The sequence below is a fragment of the Plasmodium yoelii genome, assembly GCF_900002385.2.
Source record: "Plasmodium yoelii strain 17X genome assembly, chromosome: 3".
Taxonomy (NCBI): domain Eukaryota; phylum Apicomplexa; class Aconoidasida; order Haemosporida; family Plasmodiidae; genus Plasmodium; species Plasmodium yoelii.
Genome location: NC_036175.2, coordinates 309,596 through 323,121, shown reverse-complemented (window position 1 = coordinate 323,121; position 13,526 = coordinate 309,596). Strand labels below are relative to the sequence as shown.

Sequence of the window (13,526 nt, the reverse complement as noted above, 5' to 3'; positions counted from 1 at the left end):
TATATATTTTAATAATCCACATTAATATTTTTTTTTCATTATTCTACGTTTTTGTCTTATCTCCATTATATTTTTTCACCCTTTTATGTAGATGCTTGTTGAATTGGGGCACACACTATGTATATGTATATGTATATATATGTATTTATGTATGTATTTATATACGCATTTATGCATGTGTATATATATTTATACTTATTTGCAATTTAGATATATAACAATAGCGATGCAGTCAAATTCTCATTTTTACAGAGAAATGTGAAACAAAAAAATAAAAATCTTCACAATTTAAAAGGATACTAAACAAATCTTCTATCTATTACTATTGCTATTGCTATTACTATTGCTATTGCTATTGCTATTACTCTTGCTCTATGTTTTATATGTTACCTATTTAAGAGTGACATTTTAATTGCGTAAATTATATAATTATAAATTTCAATCGAATTAGCTATTTAAAGTTTAAATCTGTTAATATTTACAATTCTTAAAGACTTGCTATCTACATACAATTTTTTTTTTTTTAAATATTTTTTAATATTCCTTTGCGCTTTATATTTATCAGGCATGAAATTAAATCATAAAAATTTTATGTAATAGTTAAAAAAAAAAATATACATATATATATATTATTTTTCATTTTATTTAATATAGAATTTATAATAATTTTACATTTTTTGCGTTGTTTCATTGATCTTTTATACACCATAAAAATATTATATATACTGATTATAAATAATTAAATAGTTTTCGCTCCCCTCCAAAAAATATAATGGACAAATTTTAATCACGAGAAAAAAAGGACATTCCAAGTTTTATATATTAATTTTAACATGGAAAATAAAACATTTTTTGTATTTTTTTATTTGTAATTTTTTTTTTTTTTTTTTTTTTTTTTTGCGAATTGGATCCTATACATAAAACAATATAATGGAGGAAATAACATTGTTTTTATTAATTTTGTGGAATTTTCCAAATTTTTTTAAGAATATTTAAGTTAATTAAAAATTAATTCATAAAAACGTTGATATTTAGGTGTACCTTTTTTTTTCTAAACAATTATTTTCCCCCATGTATAGAAAAACAATTTATATTTTGGTTGCTTTTCATCATTTAGTTTTATTTTATAACAATGAAAGTAGTTGATAATATTTTCTTTTCAGTTTTTTTTTTATATAATTTTCTTTTCAGTTTTTTTTTTATATAATTTCCCTTTCAGTTTTTTTTAAATATACAACCAGTTTAATAATTACATTTAAATATTAATAAATTTCACTTTATTAATTTTCCAGTATAATATATTTGCACACACTATAAAAATTTTAGTTAATTTTCCACCTATTTTTATTTGTCTATAAAAATAAAAAAGGTGTGTAATAATTTTTTTTTTTTTTTAATTTCTCACAAATTTCAGTCTATATATTTAATAATGAATAATACAATTTTATATAATTGTATCAATTTAATTAAAAAAATGTAAAAAAGTTTATTATAAATATTTTGTTATATTTGGTTATTTATGTTAGTTTTTGTTATCATCTAATTTGTACAATTTTTGTACAATTTTTGTACCATTTTGTACCATTTTGTACCATTTTTATACCATTTTTATACCATTTTTGTAATTTTTTTTTATTTGCTTACTCTCTTATGGAGCAAATATCACTGATTTATAAATATATATTTTAATTATAAAAGTTTTGTTATTTTATTTAATTATGTTTTCCCTATATCCTCATAACTTAGTTTATGCGGGCAGTTGCATACTTGCCTCGGTATGTACTCTCTGTATATGCAGAAATCGTGAATTATTTCCACATATTAGTGAAAATAAGTCCATTGGTAATAAAATAAAAATAAAAAAATACATATGTATATATATACATACAACTTAGCTACATATTATGGTGCCTGTATATTTGCTACCGATTTGTATTCCTTCTACAATTAGTGCTGTCGTTTTACTTTTGTTTTTTAATTTAAAATTATTCACATATTTTAAATATTATTTGATATTAACATGAACTTTTTTTATATATAGGATATCTGTACCGTCTTTTAAACATTCACAAATATGAGGCATTTAATATTATAGTACAAATTCATCATATAAATTTAAAATTTGGAGATGATGATAACAACAAATATATACTTCATTTGAAAGTTGGGACAAGATATTCTTACACGAACTACTACAAAAACCATCTTAATAAAATACATATAGAAGTAAGAGAAAATGAAAAAAAAAGTGGAAAAAAAGTGGAAAAAAAGTGGAAAAAAAAATGGAAAAAAAAAGTGGAAAAAGTGCTACATATAATGCCCCATTTTTATGAATAATTCCTTTGCGATTCCAAAATTTATTGCATACATTTTTTATGAATTATTACTATAATATATTTTCTATTTACATACATCTCAGGAAAGAAAAAATTTGGTTATCAAACAAAATAATAGTACATTAACAGTTGAAGTATATAAAAAGGGAACAATTAAAAATACATTTATTGGATCAGCAGAAATTCATATATATAATGATATAATTAAAAATTTTTTTCCTAGCAATATATATTTTAATGTTGTAAATAAAAATCAAATTGTTGCAACAGCTTGTTTGTCTTTTCATTATATTAATTTAGATTCTATAAAAAAGGAGGATCAATTATATACATCTTTATTTATTGAAACTATTATATCTGTTCAGAAATATCAAAATAAAAATAATGAACAATTAGAAAAACTTATAAGTCAGGGGATAGAACATTTCAATGCAATAAAAGAGCTCGATGTTAGTACAAGTAAGAATTTTTAAAACTCTTTATGATTTATATTACAATTATACACACATAAATATATGCCCACATTATTTACGCACATCTATCTATATATATATATATATATCTTATCCTTATACAGCAATATACAAAAACATAACAAGCCTCCCTAATGAAGATAAAATTCGTCTTTTCTGCAAAAGTTTAAACGGCCATTTACTACATAGCAATTTTTATGTAAAATCATTTTATAATAAATATTATTTTTATTTGCACTTTTTCAAAGGCAAGTTTTATTGGTGTTATTATAATGAGGAAGCAGATGCAAAGGTTAGATGCATTTTATAAAACAACAGGGACATATCCCAAATATTGCAAAAATATATAATAATAAATTATGCTAAATAAATAAAATTAAATCATGAATATTTATTTGTTTATTCTGTTTTATTTGTTTTATTTGTTTTATTTGTTTTATTTTGTTTTATTTGTTTATTTTTTTTTTTTTTTTTCAGATTGATAATAATAGAGTCGGGTATATACGACTTGAGTGTGTAAAGAATGTGTACAGTGATGTGTATAGTCATAGATATTTTTATATAAAATACAGAAAAAAAAATGAAAAAAAAGAAAATTATTTATACTTAAAAACAGTTGATAGAGATAGAAATATATGGATCAATATAATTCATGATTTTATAATATTAGTAAATAATTATAGAAAAGAAAAAAAAATGAAAAAAAATAAAATTAAAGAATTAACAACTAATTATGTACATGGAAAATCACAAGAAGAAATCGAAATCAACAGAAAATTGTCACAATCTTTTTCAAAAAATTCTATTAAAAATAAATATTTAGAAAAAAAAAATCTTATAGAAACTTTAAGTAATGCTGATGAAGAAAATTACAAAACAAATGATAATGAATTAGATAATATACTTAAGGATATGACTAAAAATATGTACATTTATAGTGATTAGTTTCTCTTAACTTTTTTCCCCCCATATACTATGTATATAACTTTTATTTTTTTAAAAATAAGCATATACTATCGCAGAGAAATTATTCCTTCTATTAATTTTTTCAATTTTTGAATATCCAAATCATGGTTAAATAATGGGTGAATTGAGTTTTGGTTTTCTCTTAATTTGATATTTTTATTTACCTCCACATTTTCACATGTATAGTCAGAAAAATTAACAAATGATGTTGTGTCTAGAATACTGAAAGAAAAATTTGTTTTATTATTTTTTTTTAAAAAATTATAAATACATAAAATTTCTGTACAAAAAGAAAAAGATTCATCATAACTATGTGTAAATGTTATGTTATTTTTTTTTATATTTGTAATTATTTTTTTTAATTCATATGGATAAAATATCAAAAAATGAAAAAATTCTTCTCCATTTTTTTCTAAAATAAATAAAATATCTATATTTATATATGTATCTAATTTATAAAACTTATTTATTTTAAAACTACATTTATTTGTATTATCAAATTTAGTTATTTCATTAAATTTCATTTTTTTTAAATTATTAGTGATATTTTTAATACTATCATTAACACTTTGATATTTATATCTATAATTTATTTTATCGTCATAAAGAAATAAATCATCATAATATATTTCGGATTCGTTATTTTTTTTTCTATTATTCGAACCAATGAATTTCATATCTTCTTTTTTCAATTCGAATAAACTGCTACCAAGCAAGGTTCCACACTGTTTGCTTTCCACACCATTATCTCCCCATTTTCTTTCATTTTGTGCATTTTTCCCATTTTTCCCATTTTTTAGAACCCTTTCAATTTGGTCGATTTCCATCATGCTGCTATACAAATCTTTGTCCAACAATTTTATGAAATACAAAATGTAGAGAACCTGATCAATATGTAAACCCGTTTCATCCGCTTCATCCATTTCATCCATTTCTATTTTTTTTATTTTTTTTATTTTTTTTTCACTCGATATTTTATTTTTATTTTTTATCATATCAGCAATTTTTAATAAAATTTTAATAATTAAATGTTTTCTATTATTCAAATTTTGTCTTACCATCTCAGAATATTTTTCTAAGACCGGATCTTCATTTTTTATTTTTATTAAATTTGTTTCATCCTTTGAAATAAGTGAAATAATAGATATGTTTGTATTTTTTTTTTCATCCATTTTATTATCAAGTATTTTATTTGATATATCATAAATTAATATAACCAACAAATTTATATATTCATTAAAATTTAAACTAAATGAAACAATTTCTGTTTGTTCAATTTTTTTCAAAAATAATTGACTATTATCTGTTGTAGTAGAATATTGTTTTTCATTTTTTTCAGAAAATATATAATAATCATTATTTTTTTTATTATTTAAAAAATAATTTAAGTTTATTTCATCATTATTCTCAGAATTATACACACTATCAAATAAATAATTTGTTGATTTTTTTTTTGTATTTAAAATATTTTGTTTTAATTCTACATTTGTAGGAAGTAGCCATTTCTGATATATATTACAATAATTATTTATTTTATGTTTATCATTAATTTGATTATATTTGGATATGTCTATTTTATTTTTTTCACAAAATTTCGTATTATCTAAAAAACAATTTATTAATAACTGCATTTGGTTATCATTTATTTTTTTAAATATATCATAATATAATAAAATAATTTTAGCTTTTTTCTTTAATTCAAATTGGTCAAAATTAGTATATATATGATCAAAAATATTATAAAAAATTTCATAATTATAAATTTTGACTGTATTAAATATTTTTATATATAGATATAAATTATTGATACTAAAAAAAAATATATTTTTTTCAATAATAGATATACATAATGTATATAAATTAATATATTTTATTTTACTTTGATACATAAAAATCATTAAATTATGTAAAATATATTTTAAATTTTTATCATATAAATTATTTTCAATTCTAATTCTTATTTGTTCAGAAACATTGTCTCTTATTTTGTTCAAAATGTTTATTAATTTTGTTGATGTGTCTGTAACGTTTTCTATACAATTTGATGTGCCTATTTTCATGTTCTTTTCTATACCCCCAAATGTATTATATTGTTCTATAAAAAACAAATTTGTCATTACACAATTGTTTGTAAAATATTTATATACCTGTTTATAATAAATATCTTTTTTTATCAATGAATATAAATAAACACTTTGATTTGTGTTAAACAATTTTTCTTTATCATAATAGTTTTGAATATATTGAGTATCATTTTTTACACATTCCTCCTTTTCGATATTATAAAAATATATAATATATTTATATATATGTATATTAAACGTTTTCAAAATATTTGATATGGATTTAAAAAAATTAATAAAATTATCCAAGGAATGTTCTTCAATTTTTTCTGATAATAAAATTAAATCATGAAAAAAATTGTAATTTATGTAATCACATTTTATACAACTATTTATTATATTTGTTATTTGAAACATGTTAAACATTTTCTCATCACATTTTAAAAATTTATTTGCGTTAATTTGGGCATTCCTTAAAGCGGGCTTATTATGTTCGCCCTCTTTTTCGTCCGCATTTTTTTCCGAATTTTTATTTTCGTTCTCTTTTTCTTTTTCTTTTTCCTTCTCGGCTTGTTTTAAAAACGTATGGATGATATAATGTGACAATGTGTCAAAGAGATCATGGGCAAAATCTGGTTTAAATTTTGAAAAGGCATAAAATATATTTGTTAAATGTATAGAATTATAAAAATGATAATTTTCTAATATAACATTTTTTAATTTTAAATATAATTCTTTATTATAAATATTTAAATTTGACAAATATAACAAAAGAGACGGAATAATAAAATAGTTTGTATCTTGTATATTATCATTTAAAACCTTTACAACATTTTCTATCATAGATTTTTCTTTTATTTTTATTTTTAATTTATCTATAGATGAAATGAGTAATAACATATCTTCTACAGAACATTTCGATTTATTAAGTTTTGTTAAAAATTTATTTATTTGAAAATTTATTATATCATATTTTTCACTGCCATATTTTTCACTGCCATATTTTTCACTGCCATTTTTGCCCAGTTCATTTTTTTTTGAATAAATGTATAAAGCATTACAAAAGCTTCGAACATTTAACTTTTTAAAAGTTTTTTTTTTTAAAATTTTATCATTAATAATATTTACAATTTTTTTATGTTTTTCTAATTTTTCCCATTTTTCAAGAATATATAAAAATATACTCAACTGTTTATTTGTCAGCTCGTTTATTTTTTTTGACAAAACTTGAATATGTCTATCAATCATATCGTCTACCCTTTTATTTTTTTCATTTTTTTCATTTTCTTTATTTTCTCTATAATAAATAATATTTATTTTTTCTTTTAATTTGGTTAATCCAATTAGTAACATAAACATTTCCTTGTTTTTTATAAATTTGTAGTTTTCTTCTTCTTTATAATATTCAACTAAATAGTGTATCCATTCTTTTTTATTTTTTACACCATTATTGCCTATATCATAAATTTTTTTACATAAATTATTAATCCGTATAACATTTTCATTTTGTTCTACATCCTTTGTGTTTTCCATTCGATGTGTAAGTTTATTGCTATCGCAATTTGTGTCAATATTGGTATCTTTTTTCCCATTTTCCCCCCCATTTTTTCTACCACACTTATCAGTTGCCGCTTTTTTTTCCACCCCATTTTGTTTATTATGAAATAATTCACCAACATGGGTACTAAAATTTACACCATATTTATTTGTAGATAGATTTGTATGTTTTTTGTTTGCTCCCAAAATGATTTCATATCGAATGTGTGCATTATTATGTAGTTTATTTTTTTTTACGAGTAAAATATAATTCTTGCATTTATTTTTATTTTTATTTTTCCATTTTTTGTTAATATTTCCAAATGAATGAAAACAAATTTTAAATCCAAATTTGTTATAACTGTTATTAAAAAAGCTATTTAAAATTATGTTTGAACTATTATTATATTTGAAACACCATTTTAAAGAAAATAGTTTATTCGATATTATTCCTACATTGTTCGTCATATCACAAGTTTAAATGTTTTGCATAAACAAATTTAACCATACATACATACATATATATATATATATAGTCTAACCTTTTTGTATTGTATTTATTGAAACAGGAATGCTTATTTCCCTCTTTATATTTTATTATATTTTTTTTTGTTTATTTATTAGTTCCATCTTTAGTTCTTTTATCAAAACTATGCAAAAATAAAATAATTACAATTTGTTTATTTTATTTTTTTTTATTTTTTTATTTTTTTATTTTATTTTTTTGCATTTCATAAAAAAACGTTGCACATGAATATTTAAATAGTTAAAAATTTTTAATCTATGTATTATAGTGTTAAATGTAGAGTTTTAATTAAGCATCATGCTACATAGTACATACATATTTTATAATAATGCTCACAAATAATATCTTGTTTTAAAATAAATATAATTTGTTTTTTGTTATGCTAAATTCAAAGATAAAATTTTAATATGCAATAAAATTTAAAACTATTTTTCTAATAATAAGATAATGTTATTTTTACAAGAAAAATTTAAAAGTTATATCCATAAAAAAAAATTAACTCATTCTTGGAAGGCTCCTATAAATGTAAATATAACACCCAAAAAAGTTAAAAAAAAAAAAAAAAAAAAAAATATATAATATATATGATATATATGATATATATAATATATATATTAATATAGGGTATGCAACACATGTTACATTAGAGATTATTTTTTTCTCATCTTTTTCTCTCCTTTTCTCATTTTTCTCATCATTTTCTCCTTTTCTCATTTTTCTCATCATTTTCTCCTTTTTTCATTTTTTTCTCCCATTTTAATTACCTGTATGTACTGTCTATTAATTTGTTAAATTTCCCATAAAGATACGATTTTTCAACTCTTTTTAAAAGCGGTCTTAAATTTTTATTTTTCCCTAAAATTAAAGTATAGCCATAAATATATATTAAATATGTGAAGCTATTTGTACATGTAACATAAGGATACACATGTAGTTATATTTGTAAAAAAAAAAAAAAAAAAAAAAAAAAAAAAACCTGTAAAACGGGCATAATTAATTCCATGAAGTGTGAGTTTTTTTTTTGATTTTGATTTCATGTGTTTCTGGTAAAACATTCTGAAAAAAATTCAACATATGAAAATGTAGCGAAATTATAATAAATTTCATAAAAAATATGACTATGCAGGTTTTTTAAATTTATATAACCATATAGCTAAATGTGAATATATATAACTATTGTACATATACTAATACACCAAAATAGTTACAATAATTATGTTTATAAAAATGAAAAATGGGTAGACATATTAATAAAAAAAATATATACTAACACATGTCGATTTACAATCGGGTCATGCTTCCTTAAAGACATTCTAAACTTTGATTTTGATGGAGAAATATAAGTTGAATAAATATAATTACTTGCACATGATGATACTAAATTAACATGAATTCTTTTACTCTTCGAACGGAAAAATATATTACTTAAAAAAAGCATTTTATTATTTTGAAATATATGAAAATGTTACCAAACTAGATATAATCACATATATATTTGTGCATAAACTTTAAATATATGTTTCTATATAGGCACATATAATTTTTTTTTTTTTTTTATACAATTTATCAAATATAATATATCAAATATAATTTATTAGTTTATAATGGGTTTTGCACATTATACTATTCCCCTCATTTATTTTGGTGTACTACATATATTTAAGTTATAATGTGAAAAAAAAATTTTACCTTTTAAGTGATGTTAAACTAGAATTATATATATAATTTAATTTTTTAATATTATATTTTTTTATATATAAATTATAGATTTTTAATTGGCTCCAAAAAGAACTACAAAAAAATTATTTTTTTGATTTTTCCATGTGTACATAGAAATATAAAATAATATTTCGTGGCTAAATTATTATCACAGCACTATATTAAAAATAAAAAAAAAAGAGAAAGAGAAAAAATATTTATTTGTTTATTTATTCGTTTGCTTGCTTGTTTATTTAACGAATGGATGAAATAGTTACACAAATGTAGTACATATAAAATATAAAAATAGTACATCCTTGAAATATAAATATACGAACAAAACTGTATATTATGTGGATATGAAATATAAATTTTTTATGCATAAAAATGTGAAAAACAAAATTATTTGTATGTGATTAAAGACATAACAGCAATGAATATACATAAAAAACGAAAAAATATAAAAAAATTAAGTTAATCAATTAAATCATGCCATTTATTTATATATATACACAAGCTTATCTTTAAATATTATACCTTAAAAATAGGACAAGCAAAAAATAACAAAATAGCAAAATAACAAAATAGCAAAAAATAACAAAATAACAAAATAACTCTACCCCCTTCAATATTTTACCACATATTTATTTATATACAGAAAATAATAATATGGTAAAAAATATATAAATTTTTATTAAATATATTTTTTCTTTTTTTTCTTCAAAATTTTAGACTGTTTAAATAAAATAAACATAGAAATGAAAAAAGGGAGAAATTCACAAGCATCAACATATAGACTAATTTTAGGAGGCTTTTTAATACATTGTACATTAGGTAGTATATATTGTTTTTCGAACATAAGTGCTTATGTAATATCTTATATGAAAATTATAGGATGTTCCAATGTTAAATATAAGGATAGTAGCTGGATATATGTACTCACATTAATATTTCAGTGTTTTTTTGGATTTTTTGGGGGAATTTTAAATCAAAATTTAGGCCCACAAATTAGTGTCTTGTTGGGTGGGTGGTTAATGTGTTTGGGAATATTATTATCATATTTTACTGTATTTAATTTTTATTTATTTTTATTAACTTATGGAATACTTTGTGGAATTGGTTGTGGAATTGCATATCCAATTCCATTGTCTGTTGCAGTAAAGAAACACTATGATTATAAGGGCGTGGTATGAATTAAATATATGACAGTACAGTTTTATACATGTGTAATATATTTATCAAACTTGCTTATAACTTTATATTTCCACATGTATAATATATTTATCAAATTTGCTTACAATTTCATATTTCCACATGTGTAGTATATTTATCAAACTTGTTTACAATTTCCTATTTCAGATAAGTGGAATCATTTTCATAGGAAGAGGATTGTCTGTTTTTCTTATCTGTCCTTTACAAAATTATTACATTAATAAATATAATTATATGCCTGATTATACCCCCGAATTTGAAAACACAGATGATAAATATTTCAGTAATTTAGATATACTAAATAAAGTACCATATTTATTTATATATGAAGGTATATTTTTTGCTTTAATTCAACTTATTGGGGCATATTTAATTTCTGATTCAAATGATACAACAAAAGAATTTATGACATTTAATGATAAAGCAAGTAAAATTTTGTATTTTGATGAAAAGGGTTTTACTAATAAAAATAATATAATATCTAATTCATTTGAAACTTTATCAAACACATCAAATTTTTCTTTTAGAGAATCTAATAATACATTTATTAATCGAGAGTTTATATTAATTTGGTTAATGATTTTTTTCAATTGGCAAGCTATTTCATATACTCAAGTTTTTTGGAAAATATTTGGATTAAATTATTTATATATTGATGATAGATATTTATCCATACTAGGAGCTATTTCATCAATTTTTAATATTTTTGGAAGAATTTTTTGGGGATTTATATGTGATTTAACAAGCTTTAAAGTTGCTTTAATATTAATGAGTATATTAATGAGCTTTCTAACTGTTACTTTGACATTATCAGGATTTTATGGAAAAATAACATATTCCATTTGGGTCTGTCTTATTTTTTTTTGCCATGCAGGAACATTTTCAATTTTTCCATCCATTACTGCACACATATTTGGAACAAAAAAATTTGGTCCAGTTTTTGGACTTCTTTTTACTGCTAGGGCCTTTTCTAGTGTTATTAATGCAATGATTTCAGCAGCAATATTAAACAATATTGGAAATATTGCCATGTGTGCAATAGTATCTATTTCCTCCTTTATCAGTATTATGCTCGCCTTAGTTTTTTAAAAAAAAAAAATAAAAAATAAAAAATAAAAAATAAAAAAATATGAACAAGTCAGGCAAAATATGAAAATCACATGACCAAAAAATAATATTATGAAATAATGTTTTATTCTTTCTATTTAAATAGCCAATATATTAAAAAAATATATTTGTAGAAATACAATATATAGATTATTTACTTTCCTTTTTTTATGTAAATTTGTGAAGCTATTATAGCAATTATAACATTTATAGCAATTATAGCAATTATAACAACTATAACAATTATTATAATTATTATAATTATTATAATTAATATCCTTACATGCCTGGAACACTATATGGATATATATACATATACAGACACATTTTCATATACAAGTATATCCATGGAGATATACTACTACGAATATACAGATAATTTTTTATATGGAGGGAATATATAAATATAGAACGGATTTAATTTTTTGTAAATTCATAAATATAAAAATCAAATATTGAAATAATTATTCATATATTTAAATGTTTTTTTTATTTAATTTCAACATGTAGTTTCCAAAAATAAACTAATTTTATATTTATGTATATAATTTACATTTTGAATTATTATATAATACATTGATATTTCAATTTATGTCTAATTTAAATATTGTTTATATTTATAAATATGCATATATGGTATATTTTACCCATGTTTTTTATTATTATTTTTTTTATTATTTTTTTTGTTTTTATAATAACATAATTTTATATTTTTAAAATTTCTTTACTATTTTGTTTTATGAAAATTGGAAAAAAAAAAAAGTAAATTAAAATGGTCTTAAACATGTTTTCCTGTTTTTTTTGTTATCAATGAACAAAAAGTTAAGATATAAACATAGGTTATTTGTTCGTGATTTTTTCAGTTTTTTTTTTAAAATGTCCAACGATATTGTCCCTTATATAGGACGCGTTAAATGAGCAAATATACATACATACATACATACATACATATGCATACATAATGTTTATCACGCTTTCTTAATTTATATGGGAAATAAAAAGGCGGGAAAAAATGAAATGCGCAATCTGATAACATCTTATAGTTAAAAATAAAAATACCTTTTTCAATATTAATAGTACATAGGAAAAGGAGAGTCACAATAATTAGCTAAGTATAATTGTTAAAAAAAAATTTTATTTTTTATTCTTTATTCTTTCTTCTTTATTAATAAAATAATTTGAATATCAAAGAAAAGTTTGTTTAAAAAAAAAAAAAAAAAAAAAAAAAAAAGTGGAATAAAGACTGAATTATAAACACATAGATATCAATGAAGAAAGAAAAGACAAAGTTTATTAAAATTGCATATACTTAGCGTCTTATATTTATAAATATTTAAATGGAATAAAATGAAAAATTTACGCATTTATATATTACATTTTTAAAGGTTAAAATATTCTATGTTCCCATATATATTCTTATATACTATTTTTTTTTTCTTCCTTTCTTTCTTTCTTTCTTTCTTCCTTCCTTCCTTCCTTTTTTTTGTGTAATATACAATTTTATTATCATAAAAAAATAATATTAAACAAGATGCTGTTGAAAGTTTTGCGTTATTTTATATTTTTATAAAACACTCATATTTAGTTTTAAATCCTATTACACATACAA

The 13,526-nt window shown here is 20.4% G+C and overlaps 4 protein-coding genes across 4 annotated transcripts; 2 read left to right on the top strand and 2 right to left on the bottom strand.

The window, feature by feature from the left end:
• Nucleotides 1-1,718: 1,718 nt before the first annotated feature.
• On the top strand, nucleotides 1,719-3,754 carry PY17X_0308100 (conserved protein, unknown function; the record flags this gene model as incomplete). The annotated part of the gene is made up of 5 exons (XM_022954956.1): nucleotides 1,719-1,842; nucleotides 2,042-2,226; nucleotides 2,420-2,795; nucleotides 2,914-3,101; nucleotides 3,287-3,754. The coding sequence occupies 5 exons, from the start codon at nucleotides 1,719-1,721 to the stop codon at nucleotides 3,752-3,754; spliced, it is 1,341 nt and encodes a 446-aa protein (XP_022811452.1).
• Nucleotides 3,755-3,822: 68 nt separating this feature from the next.
• PY17X_0308000 (conserved Plasmodium protein, unknown function) lies at nucleotides 3,823-7,842 on the bottom strand (the record flags this gene model as incomplete). Its single annotated transcript, XM_719240.2, has 1 exon — nucleotides 3,823-7,842. The coding sequence occupies one exon, from the start codon at nucleotides 7,840-7,842 to the stop codon at nucleotides 3,823-3,825; it is 4,020 nt and encodes a 1,339-aa protein (XP_724333.2).
• Nucleotides 7,843-8,395: 553 nt separating this feature from the next.
• PY17X_0307900 (50S ribosomal protein L33, putative) lies at nucleotides 8,396-9,338 on the bottom strand (the record flags this gene model as incomplete). Its single annotated transcript, XM_022954955.1, has 4 exons — nucleotides 8,396-8,417; nucleotides 8,665-8,755; nucleotides 8,877-8,956; nucleotides 9,172-9,338. The coding sequence occupies 4 exons, from the start codon at nucleotides 9,336-9,338 to the stop codon at nucleotides 8,396-8,398; spliced, it is 360 nt and encodes a 119-aa protein (XP_022811451.1).
• A 1,018-nt stretch (nucleotides 9,339-10,356) lies between these two features.
• On the top strand, nucleotides 10,357-11,899 carry PY17X_0307800 (monocarboxylate transporter, putative; the record flags this gene model as incomplete). The annotated part of the gene is made up of 2 exons (XM_719296.1): nucleotides 10,357-10,785; nucleotides 10,958-11,899. The coding sequence occupies 2 exons, from the start codon at nucleotides 10,357-10,359 to the stop codon at nucleotides 11,897-11,899; spliced, it is 1,371 nt and encodes a 456-aa protein (XP_724389.1).
• Between the last annotated feature and the right edge of the window lie 1,627 nt (nucleotides 11,900-13,526).